Source organism: Paralichthys olivaceus, chromosome 1, assembly GCF_024713975.1.
Source record: "Paralichthys olivaceus isolate ysfri-2021 chromosome 1, ASM2471397v2, whole genome shotgun sequence".
In the NCBI taxonomy this organism is placed as follows: domain Eukaryota; kingdom Metazoa; phylum Chordata; class Actinopteri; order Pleuronectiformes; family Paralichthyidae; genus Paralichthys; species Paralichthys olivaceus.
Window position 1 is genome coordinate 13,001,296 of NC_091093.1, and position 23,208 is coordinate 13,024,503.

At 38.0% G+C, this 23,208-nt stretch overlaps 4 protein-coding genes across 14 annotated transcripts; 3 read left to right on the top strand and 1 right to left on the bottom strand.

The window, feature by feature from the left end:
• Nucleotides 1–139: 139 nt before the first annotated feature.
• LOC138407194 (uncharacterized) lies at nt 140–3,813 on the bottom strand. 2 transcript variants are annotated; one of them, XM_069522057.1, is made up of 6 exons: nt 3,518–3,813; nt 3,366–3,433; nt 3,163–3,287; nt 1,661–1,806; nt 1,379–1,521; nt 140–1,270 (listed from the first exon to the last, which is right to left on the bottom strand). In XM_069522057.1, exons 3-6 carry the CDS (start codon nt 3,246–3,248, stop codon nt 1,088–1,090), a joined length of 558 nt encoding a protein of 185 aa, XP_069378158.1. In that variant the 5' UTR covers nt 3,249–3,287; nt 3,366–3,433; nt 3,518–3,813; the 3' UTR covers nt 140–1,087. The 2 variants fall into 2 exon arrangements, with proteins under 2 accessions (XP_069378158.1, XP_069378155.1); XM_069522054.1 differs by lacking the exon at nt 3,163–3,287 and having other exon boundaries at nt 3,518–3,791.
• Nucleotides 3,814–6,564: 2,751 nt separating this feature from the next.
• On the top strand, nt 6,565–11,596 carry LOC138407192 (outer dynein arm-docking complex subunit 3-like). Of its 3 annotated transcripts, none has more exons than XM_069522029.1 (13): nt 6,565–6,731; nt 6,983–7,081; nt 7,219–7,340; nt 7,422–7,496; nt 7,683–7,874; nt 7,986–8,087; nt 8,571–8,696; nt 9,122–9,271; nt 9,459–9,566; nt 10,056–10,216; nt 10,305–10,461; nt 10,567–10,729; nt 10,956–11,596. In XM_069522029.1, exons 1-12 carry the CDS (start codon nt 6,698–6,700, stop codon nt 10,687–10,689), a joined length of 1,449 nt encoding a protein of 482 aa, XP_069378130.1. In that variant the 5' UTR covers nt 6,565–6,697; the 3' UTR covers nt 10,690–10,729; nt 10,956–11,596. The 3 variants fall into 3 exon arrangements, with proteins under 3 accessions (XP_069378130.1, XP_069378119.1, XP_069378128.1); XM_069522018.1 differs by having other exon boundaries at nt 6,573–6,731; nt 10,562–10,729; XM_069522027.1 differs by having other exon boundaries at nt 6,573–6,731; nt 10,586–10,729.
• Nucleotides 11,597–11,733: 137 nt separating this feature from the next.
• Nucleotides 11,734–16,903, top strand: LOC138407199 (uncharacterized). Of its 7 annotated transcripts, none has more exons than XM_069522086.1 (10): nt 11,734–12,861; nt 13,777–13,844; nt 14,136–14,183; nt 14,327–14,391; nt 14,498–14,535; nt 14,950–15,029; nt 15,256–15,318; nt 15,424–15,474; nt 16,044–16,140; nt 16,724–16,903. In XM_069522086.1, exons 1-9 carry the CDS (start codon nt 12,789–12,791, stop codon nt 16,095–16,097), a joined length of 540 nt encoding a protein of 179 aa, XP_069378187.1. In that variant the 5' UTR covers nt 11,734–12,788; the 3' UTR covers nt 16,098–16,140; nt 16,724–16,903. The 7 variants fall into 7 exon arrangements, with proteins under 7 accessions (XP_069378187.1, XP_069378176.1, XP_069378196.1 ...); XM_069522075.1 differs by having other exon boundaries at nt 16,064–16,140; XM_069522095.1 differs by having other exon boundaries at nt 11,734–13,045; nt 15,700–16,903.
• Nucleotides 16,904–17,748: 845 nt separating this feature from the next.
• On the top strand, nt 17,749–22,970 carry ddias (DNA damage-induced apoptosis suppressor). Of its 2 annotated transcripts, none has more exons than XM_069521890.1 (5): nt 17,749–18,476; nt 18,626–18,787; nt 19,363–19,471; nt 19,955–20,250; nt 20,722–22,970. In XM_069521890.1, exons 1-5 carry the CDS (start codon nt 18,391–18,393, stop codon nt 22,382–22,384), a joined length of 2,316 nt encoding a protein of 771 aa, XP_069377991.1. In that variant the 5' UTR covers nt 17,749–18,390; the 3' UTR covers nt 22,385–22,970. The 2 variants fall into 2 exon arrangements, with proteins under 2 accessions (XP_069377991.1, XP_019935154.2); XM_020079595.2 differs by having other exon boundaries at nt 17,749–18,123.
• The last annotated feature ends 238 nt before the right edge of the window (nt 22,971–23,208 follow it).

A 23,208-nucleotide genomic window follows, 5' to 3' on the forward strand; every position in this document is an offset into this window, starting at 1 on the left:
TGGATTATGCCAAAACCTCACAGTTAAAGTGTAGTGGCAATCTGTCAAGAAAATGTTGTCTTCAAGATAAAAGGCCACTGATGCACCAGTTCAGTTGGATTGTACAATTTGCAATTAAGAAGTCAATTGTCCAGGCAAGTTTCACAGTTGGGGTTGATTTATTTTCCATTTCAAATGCAAACATACATGTGTCCATCCTGCAGCTTCTCTTCGTGTTTTGGTAAAAAACACTTCCTACTATTTATTTTCATGTGACAAACGAATAGTTAAATTTAGCAAGTTCACTTATTTAACACATGAATGGCATATTCAGTAGGGTCTGCTTAAGGTTAATGCAAAAAACTAAATGTAGCAGACAATCTTAGTTTTCACTGAAGTCACACATTACAACACATCAACACCAATACGCTGATGTTACGCTTCTTTAAACAACTCAAAATGCATATATGATGTTAAATGTTCAGTTTTCAGTCAATCACAATAAATCTATTTCTGCATATTTCTGATAATCGGTGTTTGTTGTGGTAATATTATCATACTATTTTAATTCAATGTTACTTTACCGTACTGCCGCAATAACAAACTCCAGCTCAAACAGTGCAACACCTGCACGAACATTACTTATAGAAAATAATCTAACATATTATTAACAAAGAAGTTACTCACATTGACATACACAGTCAAGTGTAGAATTATTGTTAACATTACTAGGATGGCGAGCTAAACATTACATATCGTTCTCTAACTAACATGGTTGAGCTTACTCTCCAAACACACAGTCACCTTCAGTTTAAAAGTATTTTCACCATAAACTCGAACACTCTCATGTCAGTTTAATAATTGTAGTAAATTGTAGTGAACAATCAAACTCTTCTTTTAGCATCATCATTACAATTTACTGTTAATATGTCAATAGATGAATTTAACATCAAGGTTAATGGTTAAAATTCAACTGTTGATCAATTTGTAGATTTAATTATATTTGTTTAGTAAGGGATAAAGGTAGGGTTGGTAAATTCTTTATGAAACACTTTTTATCTTATTGTTGTAACCCTCTTCACGTTGCCATAATGTGTGATAAAAAAATCTACAGAAGAACAAACTTACGAGTTGTGAATTCAAACTCATTGCTTCTGTCGCTGAACAGGCCACTGCGATCAGTGTAGCTCTTCACACTGACCAGATATGTCGTGCTTGGCTTTAAATCTTTACCGGGTATTGTATAGCTACTCAGGTCGCCAATGGTTGTTGGTGTGAACAACTCTGTGACCTGGAATAGAGAAACAAGAAATCAATCGCCTTTGCCTAGTCTGTGTATTTATATGTCCAGGACGAATGATCTCAGAGTAATACAGTGTTCCTCTGACGCCTCTCGTACCTTTTCTGTTTCTCCTTTTTCACGGTACATCACAACAGCATTCAATGTTTGGCTGATAAAGTCCATCATGTTGGTTTTCCACTTGACTTGAAAACTTGTGTTGCTTTCGCTCACTGATATGATTGTTGGGGTTCTGGGCTTAACTGTGGAAGAACAGGGATAAGAAAAGTGAGATGAAAGCATCTTGAATAATAATAATAGTCCACTGCTATTCCTTCCTTCCATCAGTTTTTTTGGGCGCTGCAGATTTGTGGACTTTTCATCCAGCAGCAGCCAACTTACAGCTTGTTTGGGTATTGAAGATTTTGGACTCCACTCCACTGTCTCCTCTCCAAACCGTTACGTTTTGATCCACCCCGGGAATCATCATCATTTCAACAGAGCAACAACACTGGGATTCACACTGCTTAGGAATGCAAACGTGTTCTCTGTGGAATACAAGAGAAGGTGCCAAATGCTTTGAATATATCACGTTTCTAGCTTCTCAGTTGATTGTAATAGTACATGTTTTGTTACAATGGTTAAATCGTAATGTTATACGTTTTATTTTGAAACAGGAAATGTCCTTTAACGTGTCAGGTGACTTATGTTCAGGAAGAGAAGGAGGAGCATGGCTCAGAGCCCCTGTTTTCAGTAGTTTTCCAATCCAGTTGAGTCTGCCTGCATCTTATGCCTTTTGATAGCATCGTTGGTATGTATTGATTTGTTTTATTGTTACTTATGATCGCAGGTGATTATTTTTGTGACAATGTTTAGTTTGGGAAGTTTCATGCACAAAGTCCATCGAGTCATTATAGTTAATGACTACTCCACTATGACAGAACAAATAGTCGATGATATGTTAAAATACAGTGGTTGACAGGAACATATGTAGGTAAATCAGCAGTAAATTCATAAAAAGTAGCAGTTAAACAAAGCAATTCATTTCATTGAAGAATCAGTATATTTACATTGTGTGTATGTGTAAGGTTAAAGAGAAAGAATTTTGTTTGTATTCATTATGCCCTTTGTGTGTTTTAGTTTTACTCTTTCTTACGTCAATAAACCTGTGGACAAAGGACAACTGTCTTCAGAGTCGTGATGTCAAGAGGGAGTTTGCCTAACTGCCGAGGTGTATCACAGCACATATACTGAGGGCAGCATAGTACATATGCAGTATTGTTAAGCTTACAAAACTACAGTTTCAATCTAAACAATCATTATTACTATTCTGGTTTGATAACAATTTGAGTTGTGAGCAGCACACCACTAAGCTTGTACAATATTGTTTTTATCAGCTAAAAATATTTCAAAATTATGATTGTTCTTAACTACACTAACTAAGACACAGAGACCATTTTATGTGCCTTCATCTCATCCCGTCTGAATTATTGAAACAGCTGCTATTAAGCAGAAATAAGATGTGTTCAGTTCTCAGCTGCCAGGCTCTAAGAGATCTTATCATATCGATCCTGTTAAAGTGTTAAAGATTTGACTAAATAATTTTAAGGGTCTCCCTGGCCTCTGTCCAAGCTTTATCTTTGATATTTTACTCCTGTATGAATGAGAACTTACTCTATGAGTTCCTCTGACAGAGGTATTTTTACCGTTCCACCTGCCATGCTAATAACCAAAGGGGACAGGGATTTTGCAGTTGAGCCCAGAGGCACTTTGTAATAAGGATTTTAAGTGTGTCCTGTAAATACAGTTTATTATTATTTTAATTATAATTGTTTGGAACCAAAACTTAAAATGCACAGTTAAACACTGAAATCCACTGGCCCAGTACTAAGTCATCAACTCACCGAACTTCGTCAAAGCCTATGCGTTCGACAGTCACAGTATATTCGGAGCAGTTCTGCGCTTCAAACGCACAAAACACGTTTGTCATAGTCGTTGGTGCAGCTCAGATGTGTTTCATTACCAACCCCTGTAGTCGCAGGTAGAGAGGACAGGTTATTACTTATTTAAAAACTCATCCACATGTACAGTATATTATTATACGTACCTGGGAGAGATATCACAGTGGTTATGTTCGCTAGAATCAGCAGACAAATAAAAAACATCCTTTCTCGCCTGAAAGCAAACACAAACACAGTTTCTTCCTTAAAAACAACAACTACCTCGGATACATGTTCGGGTGACATAGATGTTGCCTACCTGTAGATCCTGTAGATCCTGTGTAGCTGAAACTTTATTTACTGCAGTTGTTGAAATCAACAATCCAAACATGAGTCCTTTATATCCTGCTGCTCTCTCTCTCTCTCTCTCTCTCTCTCTCTCTCTCACTCACACACACAAACTCTCTCTCTCTCTCTCTCTCTCTCACTCACACACACAAACTCTCTCTCTCTCTCTCTCTCTCTCACTCACACACACAAACTCTCTCTCTCTCTCTCTCTCTCTCTCTCTCTCTCTCTTCCTGATATGGACTAAAAGCTTCTACTGGAAATGTTGGGCCATCGATTCCTGTGAAGTGCGTCCCACTGAGCCCGGAACAGTCAAAGAGTATAACGAAGGCAAGATGATTCACGCAATTCAAGCGACAATGTGGGAAATAATCCACCAGAATAAAATAAGGTTTAGACCTGGGATCTTTTTTTTTATATTTAAACGAGTAACAGTTAAAACAATACAGATTATAAGTGTAAGAATCCACGTATAAAAGTGTCTGGTTACAGCCTGTCAAACAAGCTAATAATGGAGTTGTTGTCCCTGTCTTCGGCTAGTTGTCTGATTTGTTCTTGTTTTTTCCAGCTGAGAAACATTGCAAAACTCACTCATCCTTTTATATCGTCTCGTCTTTATTATTGTAACTTACTTTCCACCTGTCCTCCAATCCAGACTTAGGACAAAGGGAAACTGTACTTTTGCGTTTGTGGCTCCGAAGCTTTGGAACTCTCTCCCTTTAGTCTTAAGATCTGTGGACACTGGAAACTTTTAAAAAGCAGACTCATTTAGTTTTTTATTCATGTATATGCTTATTTTACCCTGGAAAGCACTTCATGACGTCTCTGCTCTCGAAATGTTCTATGGCCACTATCACTCTCTCTTCTCTCCCCTTTTTCCACCCATCTCTCCTCTCCTCCCCCTTTTTCTTTGCTCACCCCATTGGTTGAGGCAGATGACCGCCCACATTGAGCCTGGTTCAGCCGGAGGTTTCTCCCTGTTAATGAGGGAGTTTTCCCTCCACAGTCGCCAAAGTGCCTGCTCATTGTGGGAACTGTTGGGTTTCTCTATATTAATTCGATTTAAAGGTCTGAGTGCCTTGATATAATGTATATTATCATCTATACAAATAAAATTGAATTCAATTGAATACAAATAAACTTAGTTACTTACTTACTTAGTTGTGAATATATATGATACTGAAGTGTATCAAACCCAAAAGGGATGATTGAGGTGGCATTCATGAGTGTTGCTCCTAAACTATACAGTAAAAGTGCTTTTTATGGAAGAAATTATTTTGATTCCAAATAAAAGTTAGATGGCTGAATTTTGTTCTCTAGTATAAGTACTTATAGACCGTAGATGACTCCACGGTGTCATACTATGGAGTACTTTCACACGGTGAAAGTACTCCATAGTATTTATACCAGCAGTTTCAGATGAAATATTGAATATTGAATTTTGTTCTGTAGAAGGGATGTTGACTGTGGATTACTACTAAACTACACCATAAAAGTACTACATAATACTTGTTCCTGTTGTAGGTTCATAAAATACTTAGTGTAGTACTAAGTGTAAAGGTATAAGGCTCATAAACTACTTATGGAAGATAACAGTTTTATTGTACATCAAATTTAAATGAACAGGGTGAATTTTATTCAGTAGAAGGGACTTTGGCAGTGGATTATGCCAAAACCTCACAGTTAAAGTGTAGTGGCAATCTGTCAAGAAAATGTTGTCTTCAAAATAAAAGGCCACTGATGCACCAGTTCAGTTGGATTGTACAATTTACAATTAAGAAGTCAATTGTCCAGGCAAGTTTCACAGTTGGGGTTGATTTATTTTCCATTTCAAATGCAAACATACATGTGTCCATCCTGTAGCTTCTCTTCGTGTTTTGGTAAAAAACACTTCCTACTATTTATTTTCATGTGACAAACGAATAGTTAAATTTAGCAAGTTCACTTATTTAACACATGAATGGCATATTCAGTAGGGTCTGCTTAAGGTTAATGCAAAAAACTAAATGTAGCAGACAATCTTAGTTTTCACTGAAGTCACACATTACAACACATCAACACCAATACGCTGATGTTACGCTTCTTTAAACAACTCAAAATGCATATATGATGTTAAATGTTCAGTTTTCAGTCAATCACAATAAATCTATTTCTGCATATTTCTGATAATCGGTGTCTGTTGTGGTAATATTATCATACTATTTTAATTCAATGTTACTTTACCGTACTGCCGCAATAACAAACTCCAGCTCAAACAGTGCAACACCTGCACGAACATTACTTATAGAAAATAATCTAACATATTATTAACAAAGAAGTTACTCACATTGACATACACAGTCAAGTGTAGAATTATTGTTAACATTACTAGGATGGCGAGCTAAACATTACATATCGTTCTCTAACTAACATGGTTGAGCTTACTCTCCAAACACACAGTCACCTTCAGTTTAAAAGTATTTTTACCATAAACTCGAACACTCTCATGTCAGTTTAATAATTGTAGTAAATTGTAGTGAACAATCAAACTCTTCTTTTAGCATCATCATTACAGGTGGTACCTTGCCTGGAGGCTAACCCAAGGCTAATTCATTAGCTGGCTGATTAGCAGAGCTAAGCTAACAAGAAACTAATAGGACATCAGTACCTGTTCATCACTGCAGATTTAAAATAAAATACTCCATTTTACTTGCCACAGAAACTGGAGCACACAGGTCTTTGACTTCTCTGTCAGGTCAATCAGCCGTACAACAAACTATATTATTCATCTGATATGTGAATGAAAACCTGTCATGTTCAGTGACAAGGATTAGCCGGTTAGCTCAGATAAAGCCAAGCAGTCAACAGGCTAGCAGCCAGAGAAACAGCTAATGGTAAGATCCCCTTTCAATCAATTGATAATTATGCATAATTTCAAACCTCTGATTTATCTAAACAAGTAACAAAGAATGACATCAAAGAGAAAAGATCAAAACATTCCCATTGAGTTGGTCATTTGTCTTTGATGTAAGGTGATGTCTATGTCTAGTGCAAAGCTTTCTGTAAATAATGATCTCAAAATTCTCTGAAGAGATTCAGAGACCCCCAAGAAAAATTTAACTAAAAGTAAGAGAATTTGCCACAGAGTATCAATTTCAACATCCATACAACAATGGCAACTGTTAGCCAACAAGATAAGCCCTCAAGTGAGTGGAAAAGGGGTTCATGAAACCCATACTTAACCTTTTTTGTTGAAATTAGCATTGTTCATTAGGGCCCAAGCACGACACTGCATGGACCCTATTGAATCTGCTCTGATTATGTTATTTTATTATTAGTGTGAATGCTGAGTCACCATTCACACTAAAAATAAAGAACAGGACAAGTTAGTTGACAACTGTAAATTAATTAATGATAACACTTATGTCTATGTATTGTTGATCTAATGGTTAATTAGATCCACCAGGGAGCACAAGTGCAAAGGTCTCTCAGGCCACCAGTGTCGTGAAGAAAGATCAGAACATCAGCAACACAACAAAAAAAACTGTTTGCGCAAGTGAGTTGGAGAAGGGGTTCATGAAACCTGTAGTTAACATTTTAATACAAAATGTACAAAATTTGAAACAGGAAACAATTAGAATTCCTACTATGGTTCCTACTCCTTTTGATCTAACGGTTAATTATGTCCACCAGAGTACATCTTGGAAGCAAAGATGCAGAGCTATCAGGCCACCATCAAGGCAAATGATGAGTGCGTACGCCAGCTGAGGGAGCAGAACCTAAGTCTATCCAGGAATCTGTCAGAGCGGAAAACTGTAAGTGTAGTGTAGTCCACACTAAAGAAGTTTATCTCTCCGCTTTGTTTTTTAAAATCTTTCTTTGCTTTTGCTTCCTAGGCTGAGGAACGCATCTTCAAACAACCCTTTCCTAACAGGTGCTCGGACGATATTGGCTATCGCATGCCAGGAAAGGTAAAAGAAGGAATTACTATGACAGGGTCTTTTTGTGGTTCATTCTTACTGTACTATACAATACACCTTTAAATGTGTTAATACTTTTGTGACACCAAAAGTATAACTCCAATATATCCTCAAACACTGTATGTCTACCTCTATTTTCTCACTAACACATTTTTTGTTTTACTGCCTTTTCCTCAGAAAGCAGAGCCAACACTTAATAATAAATTGGCTACTAAGACAAAGCATCTCAATGAGATGAAAAATACCACTCAGAGATACCAGCAGGACCTCGACCTGCTGTGGAAGGAGAGCCAGCGACTGAAACATGAGAGTGACCATTATCCAGCACCTCATAATTCTCACATTAAGGAGGATGAGGAAAGAGCTACGGTACTTATGCTTCAATATCATGTAGAGATGTGCAAAACATAAAAAATGCTTATTTCATCCTGATGACAGATGAGTCCAGTCAGAGATAAAAACCTTTGTGTGTGTTCTCAGGAACTACGGACAATGGAGATCCAAATTGAGATGACCAAGTTTAAGTGCAGTCAGGCTGTGTTCAACATGAGGGATTACCAGAAACTCAAAAGTCTTATCAAGGTTAATACAACATGCACATATTAGCCTAAAAATAAGGTTTTGCGTCACAAAAATGTACACTTACTTACTGGAAATGTTGCAAAATGAATATCGTCAGCACCAGTTTTTCCCACAGTGATATTTTCTTAAAAAACAACAGTCACAGTTGCCGATTGTAGAAACCATGTAGTCATTTATTTTATACCATAGGCATAATAAGTTAATTCTACAATTACAAAAACTGGATGACAACTAGGATGAATATATAATAAAAACATACATATTGTCATTGTTTTGTTTGCAGTCTCCTATTTGGTTATTTTACCTATTATGCACTGAAGCAGTAGTTGTTGGGCTCTGTGCTTAAATGAGATCTGAGACTTTGACAGTGAAATAGTACTTCCCGAGAGTTGTTGACTTTTCTCACAGATTTGCCTCCTCTCTTAACCCCTTTTCATATTCCCTTTGTTTCTGCCCCTCACTTTTCCACCCTCACCAATTCAGGAGGAGAGTTTGGCCTGCAAGAGCAAGTCAAAAAATCTGGATTCATTGATCCAGAACTACAACATGTCTCTTCCCCAGCTCCAAGCCAAGAACAATGAGACCCTGCTCGCCAACAAAGCTCTTCAGGTTACTTGTGACCTTTTCTCAGGGGGGGGGTTCACTTCCCACCACTCTCATCACCACTGATACAAGTTTTATGAGTCACATGTTAAGTGGTTACAGGGGCTTTTCAGCATTCATTCACCTGCGTCCTTTTCATTTTAATGGCTACAGCTTAAAGGTTTGCGTACATTAGCATTCCCGATGACTGCACACTGTGCAAACAATCACCCCCACTCCCCAAAGCAATGCTGTTGTCTCTTCTTGGTCTTTTTGTTTCTTCAAAATAAGTGCACAGCTAAGATGTTAGTGGGTGAAAGTGCGATGTTTGCTCACATAGCCTCCTGTGTCAAGTACTTTTTGTTTCTGAAATGTAGTCATTACAAGTTGGTTTCCTTCTACCTTCCTTTGTTTCCCATCTCTCCCTCCCTTTCTTCTTCTTTCTGCTATAGATCAAGACACAGCAGCTGGAGGAACTGTACAATAAGGAGGAACAAGAGAGGAAGCTCAACCTCATCGCTCACATAAAAAAAGCTCAGGCGGCTACTTGCAAAATAGTGCTCCCTGAGTCTGAATACGATGATCGAAAAATACAAATATTGGTAAGTTGTACTACTTAGGAATATCATTATAGTGAATGCTTTTATTTTATGTTGTTCCCTAGTTCCCTCTTTGATCACAAACTTTGTCACTGGCCAATTACTTTTTAGCAATAATAATAATAAAAGTTATCTTAGATGACAATGGGTAATTAATATTTGCACCTGTTCTAAACTTTGCTTCCTGCAGAATCAGGAGGTCGAGGACATCAACAAGACCATCGCAGAAGTAGGGGATGCTACCTTCACTTTGGAGGAGACCTTGAGGAACAACAATGTTGAAGTCTCAGATGACCGGGTATGGATGTGGACAGAAAGAAAATTAGTATTATTACTGAGTTAATTATCCTTGACCCTGACCTAGCAATTTGCCTGCTAGGTGGATAAGTTATGCCTGGTCCCATTGGTCTGGCCCCCAGTTACAGTTGAGAGCTACTAACTCTGTATGCTTCTAAGTACTCTAAGATCTTATAATCAACACTTGCGAGTAGTTCCTAAATCAAAGCTGGTAACTAAGGGTGATCGAGCTTTTGCCACCAGGGTCCAGAAGATCTGGAATTCCTTGAGGAGATTAGACTTGCTAGCATTTTAAATAATTTTTTTAATAATTGATTAATGGATGTTGATTGTTTTAATATTTTCTTTTATGTTATATTTTTGCTGTTCTGTGTTGTTTTATGTTTTTTGTAAAGCATTTGCTGTAGAAAAACAAAGTTATATTACTATTATTATTATTATCTCAGCTGTGTAATAACGAAATATCTTATTGTGTGTTTTCTGTGTGTAGAAGATAGTGGGAACCTGGGTCACAAAAAGGGAACAACCCTCACAGCTGGAGAAGCTGAAGAAAGAGAATGACAAAGTCCTGCAGAAGTTGAGGAAACAGAGGAAGCTCCTGGTCTCGAAACTCGAGGAAGTTGATTTGTCCAACAGTATCAAACTCGACAGGTAAGACAGCGAGACAATTGTAAAGAAAAATGGATTCATGTATGCAGCTGTGCAATGCTTATTCTCTCTCTCTGTTCTGCTTTTACAGTGACCAACAGGAACTGGCAGAACATGTGCAACTCCTGCAGACTCAGCAGTCGAGGTGCTCTGCTGCTGCTGTGGAACTGCATTTGCATCTTGCTAAGTTCACCACTATTCAAGAGGCGACTGAGAACTTGGCACACAAACTGCAGCACATCACACTGGTAAATATGATCCTATCATTTATAACTACATCCATTTCCACCAATGTTGATAGCTCTTTTCAACTTTTTATTGCTTTTGCGCTTAAATTTACTATGACAGTCAAGTTTATCCATTTCTCTCCAGAGCGAGGACACAGAGACAAGGGTGTCTACAGACTCATGTGGGCTTGTGTTGGAGCTGCTGTCCAATTGCGTGCAGAAGCTGCAGATACTCAAGGACAAACTTAAGGGGGAAGATCTGGCCACTATTAAGAGGGAGATGAAGCAGGTGAGACAAAGCTCAACAAATTGTCAGGCAACATCAGAGTTCTGGTCATGGTTTCAGTCACGGTTCTGGGACAGTTTTTTTTCATATGTAGTTCTTGAAAACATACCCAGATGGTTTTACATAGATTTAATATCATGCTTGTGGGAAAGGCATGGGCCACTGATGAATGAAAAAAATCTACATTGATCAATGACTATTTGCACTTTGTGTGTGTTTCTCTAAACAGTACAGCATTGAGGAGACACTGCTATCCAACAGCAACCTTATCAAGCTCCCTGAGCAACAAAACCTGGACTACAGTGACATCATGGAGGAGGACTGCTGAGAACTGTTGATACCGAAAGAGAAAGAGAATTGAATGAGGAGTACAGAACAGATTCAACTTTTCTTTTCTAATAACATATAATTAAACTTAAAAGCAGAGGTGGGATGTAACACAGTACAAATACTTTGTTACTGTGCATAAGTAGATTTTTCAGGTATCTGTACTTTACTTGAGTATTTATTTTCCTGATGACTTTTTACTTTTACTTCCTACATTTGAACACAAATATCTATACTTTCTACTCCTTACTCTCTGCTCTACTATTCTCAAAACTGTATCGGGGCAGGGACTTCCCTGTATAAAAATGATCCAGGTACTCATGCAGGACCTTGGTTCTGTTCAGCCTTTATTATTCTGTGGCAGCAAAACTAGACTTTGTCCATTTTTTCCCTCTGTACCAGCTCTTTGCAGGTTGTTAACAAAAAAGGAAAACTATCCAGTTTTGTTTGCCTACATCTTTTTCCATTTTTACTTTTGTACGTAAGCACATTTCAGAGCTTGTACTTTCTTACTTTTACTTGAGTAAAGGCATTGAATCAGTACTTTTTTTTTTTGCCTTTAGTCTTTTTTTACACAAGTATCTGTACTTTTACTTAAGAAAAGATTGTGAGTACTTTTGCCACCTTTGTTAAAAATTAAGCTGTTGTCAATATTATTTTCTTACATGGACACTTTTCAAGTTAAAAATGTTTTTTATCTCAGCAGATTATATTTACTTTTATTTTATTTTTATCATTGGTATTTTGATATATTGCATGTTGCTGTTTTCTTGTTGTACCTTTTACTTTGTGAAGCACTTTGTTTTAGGTTGTGTGTACTAAAAGAGTTCTACCCATTACTGGATCGCTCATTATCTACTCACCACCATGCCGATAGAGGGGTGGGTGAAGACATGTTTGAGTCCACAAAATAATAATAATAATAATCATATCTGTATAGCACTTATCTAAACAAGGTTACAAAGTTTATCACACAAAAAGCCATGGCAAAATAAGGGATGAATTATAACAAAAGGTATTCAGTTCAGTTAAATTTTAAGAGCCAGATCATTACATAATAATGTCAGGACCTCAATAGGTATAAGGCCGAACAGTTCCCACAACGAGCAGCACTGTGGTGACCGTGGAGGGTAAAAACTCCCTCAGGAGTGCAATCGATGCCACGTGTGGCTATAACATGTAACACATTAACAAAATTACAATATTTACAACATTGATTGGAAGAAAAAGTTATTAACATAATGGAAAAGTGTGTTGTAAAGCACAGTGTAACCATTTTGAAAGGCGCTATATAAATACAGTTTCTTTTTAGAGCCATTTATGTTGATTGTTGACTGTGTTATATTATTTTGGTTATTCTTGGTCACAGGGACTTGGAAAGCTCACACTTCTCACCAGAAGATTACTCCCTAGTGTATAATTCCAAATAATAGATTGGTGGAATGAAAAATGTCATGTAGCTTTATTATTATTATTATTGTTGCTGCTGTTCTGTTGTTATTATTAGTACATGCTTTCGTTTTAATTTGTGTTTTCATGGGGTTGGATTACTTGATGATGAAACCAGAAATGAACCTTGTTTTGTTTATTTACTATTATTATTATTATTATGAAACTCCCTGGCCGGATGTTGCGGGTTTCTCGTGCGTGACCATAGACTGTATATAAAGAGTGCGTGACCCTCTCTTATAAACAGTCTAGTGGGTGACAGCAGCAGCTGTGTGTGCGGGTTAACATGTCTCACGCCGCGTTTGATAGATCACGCACTTTAAAGGCCTGGATCGCTCTGAGGCGTCTGGACAAAAATGGTTCGTAGATTTCTGTCCGGTTCTGTTTCCACGATCACTGATGAATTCTCTTCTTTACTGTGTGCGTCTGTGTCCATGGTAACCTGCCCCGTCAACGCTTTGAAGACTACAGGTTTTGTTATTTTCTCACCAGTCGAACGTGTATTCTTTACTCTGGAGGAGGTTTTCTCTTTTTAAAACGCTGGTAAATATCCATTAACAGCTGCGTTTGACTGTTGGGATTTATTGGTGTGTTATTAGAGCTCTGAAGAGTTTGTAACGCCATTAAAAGAGGGGCTGAAAAGCCCTAATTTACTGTGAGACACAATTATTCCTGTGTTTGTTCTTTCTAGGCGCCTCAGAGAGCAGACATATACTATTGAGGAACACAGATTTAACTTTTTTTATCTGGAGAGTTATCATTTGACAAAATTCTGTCATTGACAGACGTAAATGTGGATGGATCATTGTTCAAGGATAACAAACTGTCACTTAGGCTATAAATAAATAAAATAAAAATAACATAAATAATTATAAAGTCATTAAGGACATTGGAATCAAGGTAAAATCATGCAAGGCTTACAGTTCATGTTCAGCACGTATCTGTGCAGTTATCAAATACCTGATAGAACAGGTACCAGTTCAAACAACGTCTTTTTTGAGTCATAGCTAACTTACAGTAACCAAAACAGTTACTATGTGGTTCAGTCGTGGTTCTTCTTCGTTCTGTTTATTGGCGGGTGGCAACCAACGTCAAGGTGCATCACCACCACCTACTGTATTGGTTCACCGTTCCTGGAGTTACTGCAAACATTTTAATCATTTTAAAATGAAGTCTTCGATTAAGGATTTGATGAAACATGAATAAATCCATTTGTTACAAAATATAATCACTTTCAAAGATGGCATATTAAAAAAGTGTTGTATGTGCTGTAGATGACAGAGTGGTGGCTCTTCAAGAGGTGTCCATCCCTCCAGCAGCTGATGTCACCATGATCATACAGGTGTGGTCCATCCATCCATCCATCCATCCATCCATCCATCCATCCATCCATCCATCCATCCATCCATCCATCCATGCATGCATTCAATTTAACCAATTTCTTGACAGTTGGTTCTGTCAGTCAAATGCCACACACATTACTTGGAACAATGGACCTGTTCTCTTCATGTTTACCAATTGAAAATCAAGAATATAACACAGAATATTTATGTAAAAATCACAAACAGAAGAAACAGTGTGTTTTATGTGAGTATTTGAAATGTTTTGCCTTGTTTCCATTTTTTTTTTTAAGATCATCACCACTACCTTTGGACTGAACTGTTGTGATATAATATTCAAGGTACAAAGACTTATTTACCCTCATGCATGGATAGAATATTGTTATAAAGAAAGAAAAATCTGTATAGTTGAAACTATTGATATAGAAATAAAGTGGTTAAAAACACAATGAGCTGAATAAATTTTGTTTTCCTCTGTGTGCAGATAAGGAACCATCGTGGCTGTCTGATCCCTCTGAACAGCTCAATGCCTTCTAACAGCAAGCACATGTGAGGAGTCTTGACTGTAGTCATTTAGTCCTATATTTCCACTCATCTATTCATTGTCTAATACTTATATTAAGCACTAATTGGTGCCATGTGTTGTTCACAACAGGCCTTATGTGCTTGAGGTAGCCAAGATCTTTCAGCATGGTAAGAGCAATGTTTTCTTGATCTGTGGGTTAAGATGGGGAGAAGGGAAACAGGGTGAAACTGCTCCTTTAACACTGTCCAAAGGCAGCAAAGCTCTCCAGGAAATATATAGCTTATTTATTAACACAGTATATATTGTTTGTTATTAAATATCTAAAAAAAATCTATCAAATACTAACTGATAAGCTTTAAAGGCACTATATTAAAATGACGTGTATTTTAGGTTACAAATTAGGACACAAACCAACACTGTATTCGCACACATATAGTTGATGCAGAAGTATAATAGTACTTCCTTAAATGTGCCTGACTCATATACCCATTTTGGCACATTACACTACTGATGATATAAAATCAACCTGAGGAAAAGGCAAATTTTCCATGTAATGATGTGGTTTATTTTGCTTTACCCAGTGCGTCCCAAGCCCAGAACCATTCCCATGACTGTGATCAACAAGAGCATGAAGACCAGGCTACAGACTATTGACAGGAGGGTAAGATAGGATTTGAAATGTCTACATGCACCAAGCATCCAAATTCTGATCTAAATAAGCACAACTTCATGGTTATAGACTTTTCTTTCATGAAATTATCTATTCAGTCATGCAGTGTTTTTGTGATCAGCATGTTTCTCTGTCTGATTGTATTTTTTTCATTTTGTCTGGACCATTAAGCTTTTTTGCCAGAACTTGAATTTAGATTCCTGTGTTTTGTTGTAAGATTCAAAGACTGGAGGACCTTCTGCCTCAGATCAATCTCAGGCGCAATGAAAAGCTTGACCAGGTATTTTAACTTTGATGTAGACGTCTTACAACAATGTGAATGATACTTTACATTCATATGCATTTCTACATCCACCTGACTGTGGCCTCTCCCTTCCTGTTTTAGGAGATTGAATGTCTCGACCAGAAGCTGAGGTTTCTTCAAAGGAGAATGCAGGTGAGGTTATCTGATAAAACATAGCTAGCATATAATAATGTAGATTTGATTTTAAGTGTCTTCAGATTTCAGGTCTTGTTGTGATTCAATGCATCTACTATGTCCACGACCAAGAAGTAAATGTTCATACTGTCAAGTTTACCACCAAGCAGAGCTTCTAATTGCACTGATCTCAGAAACTCTTACAGGGATTTTTTATTGTATATCAAATTAGAGTTTTTGCAGTTTTTCTCAGGAAATGGCCCAATGACCCAGACCGACCAAATGCTGAGTAGATCTGAAAATTTGATAAAACCCTTTATGTTACCTTTATACATATTATACTAAATAACCCTGCAAACATCAAGATGATGGTGCCTTATACAGAAAAAACAACTTCAGCATTAGATAATATGTGACTCAAAACCAGCATGACAGCGCTGATGTTTTCTTGTCTCTGTGCTCATTTACACATCTAATTCATTGACTGTGTTGTAAGTCCAACTTCATGTACGATAGTAATCTTTGCAGAAATGGCAGAGTAGAATCTGCTCTTAATTCAACATTGCCACCACACTTGTTTTTTTCAGTTTCATGTTTCATGTCACAGGTCGCGGACTCTCACAGCTGGAAGGGGGTGCTGACCAGAGCCCCTCTGTGGTGAACCAATGCTCACATTTCCGTTTTTTGAAGAAAACACAGGCCATCTTTAGGACTGTGGTCACACCCATCATCCACTGCAAATTTCCTTCATGTCATTATCTCTGTATGAATTATAATGTGAATGGTCTCAAACGTTGTAGTGAAGTATGTTCATCGTTGTGTTTCAAATTGTAATATGTGCAGTCATCAGTCTAGATTAAATATTGGCCTGTATTTATCAAACTTTCAATGCTGACACAACTGACGTTTCTCCTAAGAGTAAAGTATTAAACACATTTATTGAGAGTTTACATTTTTTCAAGTGTAACTTTTATTTCTCAAGTGATCATGATTGATCACAAGTGCAAAGAGAAAGAGCCATTCAGTTATATATTGACCCTGCAGATGCCAAATTGTACAGTTTCTTAAAATTCTGATAGTTTAAAATGTGCACTAGTATAGATATTTGTAATGTTAAAAATATATATATTTACCATCTGCAATTGTTATAATTCTCTGAGAATAATTTCTGTGGGAAATCACCAATGATAAAATATATTAATATTTTAAAAATAGGGATGAAATAAGAAATCTAACAAATAATAAACAAACATTAACACTGGGGGCATAAATATCACAGTAGGATATATTTTTTGTTGTTTGTTTACCATAGAATCCTGTGTGCCACAATCTGTGTGTTAAGTTTTATTACAATATGTTATTCATACAAAGTTATTTAGTTTGAGTGATATTTTTAATTTGTTTACTAATTATTAAAATAAACAGAGAATAAGTCATGAGACAGTCACTTTAGGTTTTTGTTTTCATGTTGATATACAAAAGAAATGTTAAATTTAGGCTCAAATAAATAGTCATTTATTATTGATTTGATATTTGATATTGTATTCTAGAATTTCCAATACAATATACTCCATTTTCTGTTTACCTGCTGTGCACTTACCAAAATTCTGTTTTATGATTAATTGGAATAAAGACAATTTCTCTATTTCTACTGTGGTTAGTGCCAAATTTTATAGTTTAACATTACAAACTCTTTATTGCTATTCTAATGAAAGAATGGCTGCATGTTCATCTGCTTTCTGTGTATGCGCAGTATGTTGCTGTCCTCCAAAGCTTACATGGTCGCTGTAACAACTAGGTTTACAGGCACAAACTGAGCTGAGTCCACAAGGATGGTTAGGCAGGTTGGATAGACTTATGACCAGTGGCTTTAACAGTCATTTTGTCAAGACAGCATTTCTTTAATGGGCAAGGCCAAGTGTTTGTCTCTGAAATATTCTATGCATTTGTAATTATTGTATGCAGCAGTAATTTCAACAGTGAACTTTCACAAAATGTGAGACGAAAACTGAATGTGACACTGAAGTTACAAACTAAGAGTTATAAGCACATATTTGGAGCCTGTGTTCACACCCGACTGTAAGCTGAGTTAATAAGTAACCTGTTGACATTATTATTTTATTTCCATACTTTATTATACAACATCTCCAGGCACAAGAAGTGGACATTTTATTTATCTTATCTTTTAGTGTCTATCATCTACCTGCCCAGCCACATCGCAGACTATACAATTGGCGTCCAGTAGGTGGCGGTAATGCACCCACAAGCTGACGCGACAACCGCCAGCAAATCAAAAGTAGAGAAGTACTTCGATAACACTGGTGATGAATGAGTGAGCACAGAGACCCTCCAGCAGCCGCAGGAGCTTCAGACTAACTTTTTAACATTACACATTTGGTTCCGTCTTCGTTTACTTCTATCGTCATCAATACTCGCCGCTACTGACGCTGCTGCTGTGACAGACAACACACAGCCGTTCGTTTCGTAAGACGCCTCAGTTAGCTCGAGGTTAGCATGCTAGCTGCAGCCAGGGTGAAGTCAGTGAATGTCGGTGAGACGGGCTCTGGTGAGCTGTGTTGTGCTGTCTGTACAAGATGCCTGTGTGTTTTATCCCTGCTGTGAAGGCTGCTTCTCCAGGGTCGATGTCGATCAGCGCGACACGACGAGGTAAGAACACAACCGGGCCTAAAGAGTTGACTCTCCTCTGCTCAGGAGGAACACAGTGGGTGTAGAGAAACTCTGTTCACGACATCACCGAGGAAAAACCATGTCAACCTGTCTGAGTCAACTTCTAATCAATTCCACAACTTCACCGTGTCTCAGTTCATTTTAATGTCGCTGCGGATCTGAGTTAGTCACAAACTGAAAATGAATGTATTGGTCCACTGATGGAAGTTTGCTGGGACATACAGAGATTCACCTCGAACCCCCATCATGAACAAGAGTGAGGTGAAGGACCACATGACCACAGTTCTCAAACTTAACGTGATCTCAGCTTTAAGGTGGCCTCAATACTTAAGGTTAATATTTATGTGATCTAAGACTTATAGTGGTCTCAGATAATGTGATTTCAGATTCAAGGTGATTACAAATTTAAGTTGGTCTCAACCTTTTGCACCCCACTAACTCCCTCTCACCTTCGTGTGTCTAATCTGTCTGCCCGCCACAGATGCAGATGTTCCAGATGTGGTTACAGCTGTCTCAGGGAACAGGTTGATTACAGATATCGTCTCTCTCTGACGGTGACCCGGGAGAGTTGCATATTTGGAGTAACAGTATTTGGAACCTGCTTGAACCCATTCTTTGGCATCCCTGCGAGTGGATTACAGAGGTGAGCAGAGATTCTTTTTCAGCCACTCCAATTTTTTTGTAGTTGATTAACTTGTTTATTGATTAATCTTTGTCAGAGTCCATTTTAATTCACATTCATTGTACAATACATTTCATGTATCTTAAACACTTTGTTTTAGTTCTTGTGCTGGACATTTTGGCCATTTATTAAACAATTTACACACACAAATTTGGTTTAATGGCCTGATTTAATATACATATATGACATTAGGCTCAGTAGATCTGAGCCTGTATGCAGCATTACTTCTGGATTCCCTGCATTACTTCCTCCAGGATATGATTAAACAGAGCTAATGAGCCACTCAGGTCTTGACACAACTTGTCATGTGATCACTTTATTTAGTAATTAGTGGGCTTAGCAGTCGTTATCCAGTATTTGCATTTTGCAGTGTTAAATAGTTCCTCTATTCTTTGATACTTGAAGGAATATATTATTTCAGAAAACGGAACTATTAACTTGTTGTGGTTTGAGCTGAAAAACATGTTTGATCTGAGGAAATCATTTTTTTGACCTTTGTTTAAGAAGGCATGTTTGTTTTGTTGGTAATTTTGTAGGTTGGTGGAGAATGTAGATGGACAAGTTGGAGCATCAACCAGAGCCTCACTGTTGGCGAAAGCTGTCAAGGACTGTTTCATTGGCAGACATTTCATCTTTGGTATAAAGGTACAATAGTTATTGCGTATCTTAATGCTTACAGAGTGTGTATCAATGCTGGTTAGGACTGTCACTTTCAAAACTTCTGTCAATGTCACTTGGCAATCTTAACATTACTGGCTCACTTTATTTATTGGTCGAGAGGGCATGCAATAGGTTACCCTTATAGTGAGTGCCCCCTGCTGGATCTGGAGGCAAACTACTTCAGACTATCTGATGTACCGGTAGTTACATGTGTATTTTGAATTTGAACAGGTCATTACAGTTCAATTATGAACTTTTCCTGCCAGGTTTCCCATGTTTAAATTTTGAGTAAAACTGAATAATCCAAATATTAGTTTATAATGCTAGTTTCATGACTGGATTTCTTTGGTTTCCAAATATTATTTTGCGTTATTCCTAACAGATGTTTTCAAATGTTAAGAAATCTCTGGTCTCAATCATAGATTTTGTTTTTATGCTGCTTGACTTATACCATCCCTATTCCTCAAGGTCACTGGAACAGAGAGTGGACTTTGTTTTGGGGGGCCCGGACTCAGTAAAGATGGAGACAGAATCCAGTTTATCGCCAGTCAGATGATTCTCCCCAAAGCTGCAGGCCTGGGTGGCTGCACAGTGGTCAGCTACTATCGAACCCTTCTTCAGAAAGCTGCAGAAAATGAGCTGGGGTCCAAAACCTCCAGACCCCTTGAAACAACCCGGCTGCTGATTCGTCATCTTTCTCCATTCAGCAGCTTTAATAACTCCATACTTTCTACCCCAGGGCTTCTTTCCCTCTCCCTGCAAAGGTAATACAACCAAGTGGCTACTGTTAACTACTGCTTTTTATCTGATAATCTCAATATTCTTTATTAAAGGGTCTGTAGAGGGGCTGAAACAAATTACACATAAATGGGAGTTAGTAACACTGACTTTAGAAATTTGAAATTAAAGTAAAAACAATGCAAAAGTTTTTTTTATTTCACTTGAGATTGCTCTTGAAGAGGAAAAATACAAATTAAATGTGCTGAAATTGCAAAGAATGAATGAAATGATAAAAATTTAAAATATGTAAAAACAAGGACAGTCCAACATGCCTTCACTGGAATCATGTTTATGTGCCGTCTTCTGACACCCACTTTAATTCTTCTCTCAGTTCCTCCTATAAACTGTTGAAAACAAAGTTAGTTTCACATGCTTTTTATCGTTTTTCACATGTACTTTTTCGAAATGTTCTTCCTGTGTGGACATTTCATGATAGTTGTTTGTTTTCATCCTAGGTCGCAGCACCAAGACAGCACCCTTTCTCCGACTCCTCCATGGCAACAATCACTGGGACTAGTTACTTCCTCAGCAGAGCAGGAGGAAGGCTTCGGTACCCAGGATTATAGAGGAAATGAAAACAGCTGCCAGGAAACCAAGCATCATTTACAGAGAGTGTGTCTGGATAAGCACAAAGTCACAGAGGAGAGAGCTCTGTCACCTCTTATTTCTTCAGAGCACAGATCTGATTTTACTCAATCATTTGCCAATTGCCCAAACAGGTCTTTTGAGAAAGCTGTTGAAACCACCCCCCTCATAAACTCTTGGTTCAGTACCTCCCCGCCTGGCCACACAAGGGATTTACCACTCAGCTGTAAAACGAAGGGGTTTTCTACAAGACAACTCCTCAAAACATTTTCGTCAAGCTCCGTGGCGTGGGAGGATTTGCCTTTCTCTGAGAGTCTCACAGATTTTTTGTGCGAGGAACACAAAGATTTTGACATTGTGAGTGGAACTGAGCCACATCTAAATGTGCAAAATCAGAGCGAAACAGTAAGAAACAACCTGGAAATAAGATCTCAAGACAAGAACTTGTCAATTGAATCAACTTCTGTTTGTCAAAGTAGCACACAGATAGCAGAGAGCCACTCATGGATGTTACATGATATCACTAATACGACAAACAACGTTGGTGACCGACATGATTTGTCTGACCTGGTGTGCAAGGACTATACTGACGTTGTAAACAAGAGTCAAGCTAGAAGCATTTGTTTCCATCGGTGTAATGACGAAGGTGAGGTGTCCTTTGAAAACCAAGAAGAACAGCTCGAAGGAGAAGCCTATGATTGTTCAGTAGACCTATTCGGTTGCTCTCTAATGATGGACACAAACATAAAGTCGCCCAACACACATTCAGAAAGTGTCAGGAGGACCACAGAACCTTGCGCTCTGCTTTTGAAGCAGCACCTTAGGAGCGACATTAATGTCACACATACAACACCAGACAAACAGAAACTGAGAAGTATGAAGAGCAGAAACAGAGACAGTTTCGTTCCACAAGGCACACAAGATCTCGACTTCATCCCCCCCGCTCAGTCCACCCCAATTGTAAAAGTAGATGTGTCAGCTTCACCTCTCTCCTCATCCTTCTCATCGACATTAGGTGAATTCAGTGCACAACCATACAGTCAATTTACGCCAAAAAGGAGATTCTGGAAACCAAACAAGCCTAAAAAACTGCTGCAGGCTCAGCAGCCCCTTAGGGTCCAGAGCGGGCGTCTCCGCCTGCAGACACCAGAAAGGATTAACCGCAAACGTGACTCTAGTGTTTGTGATGTGACTGAGGACAGTGAAGTATTTGTTCCTCCAACTCCTGCTGCTAAAGGACGACTGAGTGTGAAGCTCAGAAGAAGAAAAAGACAGACTGGTAACAGCAGCAATACTTTGGTTTCTACTTGGAAAGCGCAGCAGGGAGATGGAGTCGATGATAAAAGAAATCTGTTGGAACATCATCTGTCATCACTCACATCATCTCAGAAAGAACTGGCACAAACAGGAAACTGTGGTGGTGGTGGTGAGGCGGGTGATGTACGGAGTCTGGATAGTTCTAATGGTTTCCTCCCAGATGATGAGAACCAGGCATGTGATTGGTCTAGAGATCTATTCTCTGACTCAGCCTGAGAGATATCCATGCAAATGACTTGATTCAATGATCCAAAGGGATTTCTATGCGTTTCATGGCAGCAACCAAAGTGATTATTGATCTACTGTTGTATTGAAAAGAGTAGTTTTAATTTAACCTCTCTTACTGTTGCTAATCCTCCAGAGGGATCTGAGAATAGAGCACACACATTTAACACTGAAGACCGGAGAAAGTCACTCGAGGAGAAGCCTTACTCGACCCAACTGTGGCTATTTCCTCTGTATCTCTGACCATATTCAGACACTCGGGACGGGAACTCAAACCTTTAATTAGGTTCCAGTTTTAAATGATTGAAGACTGTTGTATTGATAAGCTCCAAAGTTATTTGTTCTCCTCTCTGTACTCGAGAAATCCTGACAATATATTTTGATTGCTACAGAAGCAGTATCTTGCACATTTTATCTCACTAACTACTGACCAAGATATTTGTCTACATTTTCACACACAAACATGCTCAAATACACTAATACCAGGACACAAAATTGAGACCCATCAAAGTCACAAATGTTTTGTCAGACAAAGTAGAAGTTTAAATAAAAAAAGAAATGACTAAGGCCTGTAAGACATTGTTTTTGATTGTTTTATGGTCATTGGTTTGGTCTGGGGTGCGTCTTTCTTTATCATTTCCATTGCAATCGCAGAAATCTCTGGTAAACGTCTCTGGATAACCATCCCACCTGGGTTCTTGCAAGGAATTCTTGTTAATATAATGCAAAATGAATCACAGTAGCTTATGAAGACAGAATTTATTTTTGTCTAAATAGCCAATATTTATAAATTGCTAAATAACAAATATTTTAAG

Bases quoted from the DNA above. Each gene is read 5' to 3' on its own strand.
- LOC138407194 (XM_069522054.1), bottom strand. From the start codon at position 3,589: ATGTTTGGATTGTTGATTTCAACAACTGCAGTAAATAAAGTTTCAGCT. The intron at 3,434-3,517 runs GTAGGCAACATC...GTTTGCTTTCAG, and splicing joins AGGATCTACAGGATCTACAG to GCGAGAAAGGATGTTTTTTA. The intron at 1,807-3,365 runs GTACGTATAATA...TGTATTCCACAG, and splicing joins CACTGTGATATCTCTCCCAG to AGAACACGTTTGCATTCCTA.
- LOC138407192 (XM_069522018.1), top strand. From the start codon at position 6,698: ATGGCAACTGTTAGCCAACAAGATAAGCCCTCAA. The intron at 7,497-7,682 runs GTAAAAGAAGGA...CCTTTTCCTCAG, and splicing joins GCTATCGCATGCCAGGAAAG to AAAGCAGAGCCAACACTTAA. The intron at 9,567-10,055 runs GTATGGATGTGG...TTCTGTGTGTAG, and splicing joins TTGAAGTCTCAGATGACCGG to AAGATAGTGGGAACCTGGGT.
- LOC138407199 (XM_069522063.1), top strand. From the start codon at position 12,789: ATGTCTCACGCCGCGTTTGATAGATCACGCACTTTAAAGGCCTGGATC. The intron at 13,845-14,135 runs GTGTGGTCCATC...TTTTTTTTTAAG, and splicing joins ATGTCACCATGATCATACAG to ATCATCACCACTACCTTTGG. The intron at 15,030-15,255 runs GTAAGATAGGAT...TTTTGTTGTAAG, and splicing joins TACAGACTATTGACAGGAGG to ATTCAAAGACTGGAGGACCT.
- ddias (XM_020079595.2), top strand. From the start codon at position 18,002: ATGTCGGTGAGACGGGCTCTGGTGAGCTGTGTTGTGCTGTCTGTACAA. The intron at 18,788-19,362 runs GTGAGCAGAGAT...GTAATTTTGTAG, and splicing joins CCTGCGAGTGGATTACAGAG to GTTGGTGGAGAATGTAGATG. The intron at 19,472-19,954 runs GTACAATAGTTA...CTATTCCTCAAG, and splicing joins ATTTCATCTTTGGTATAAAG to GTCACTGGAACAGAGAGTGG.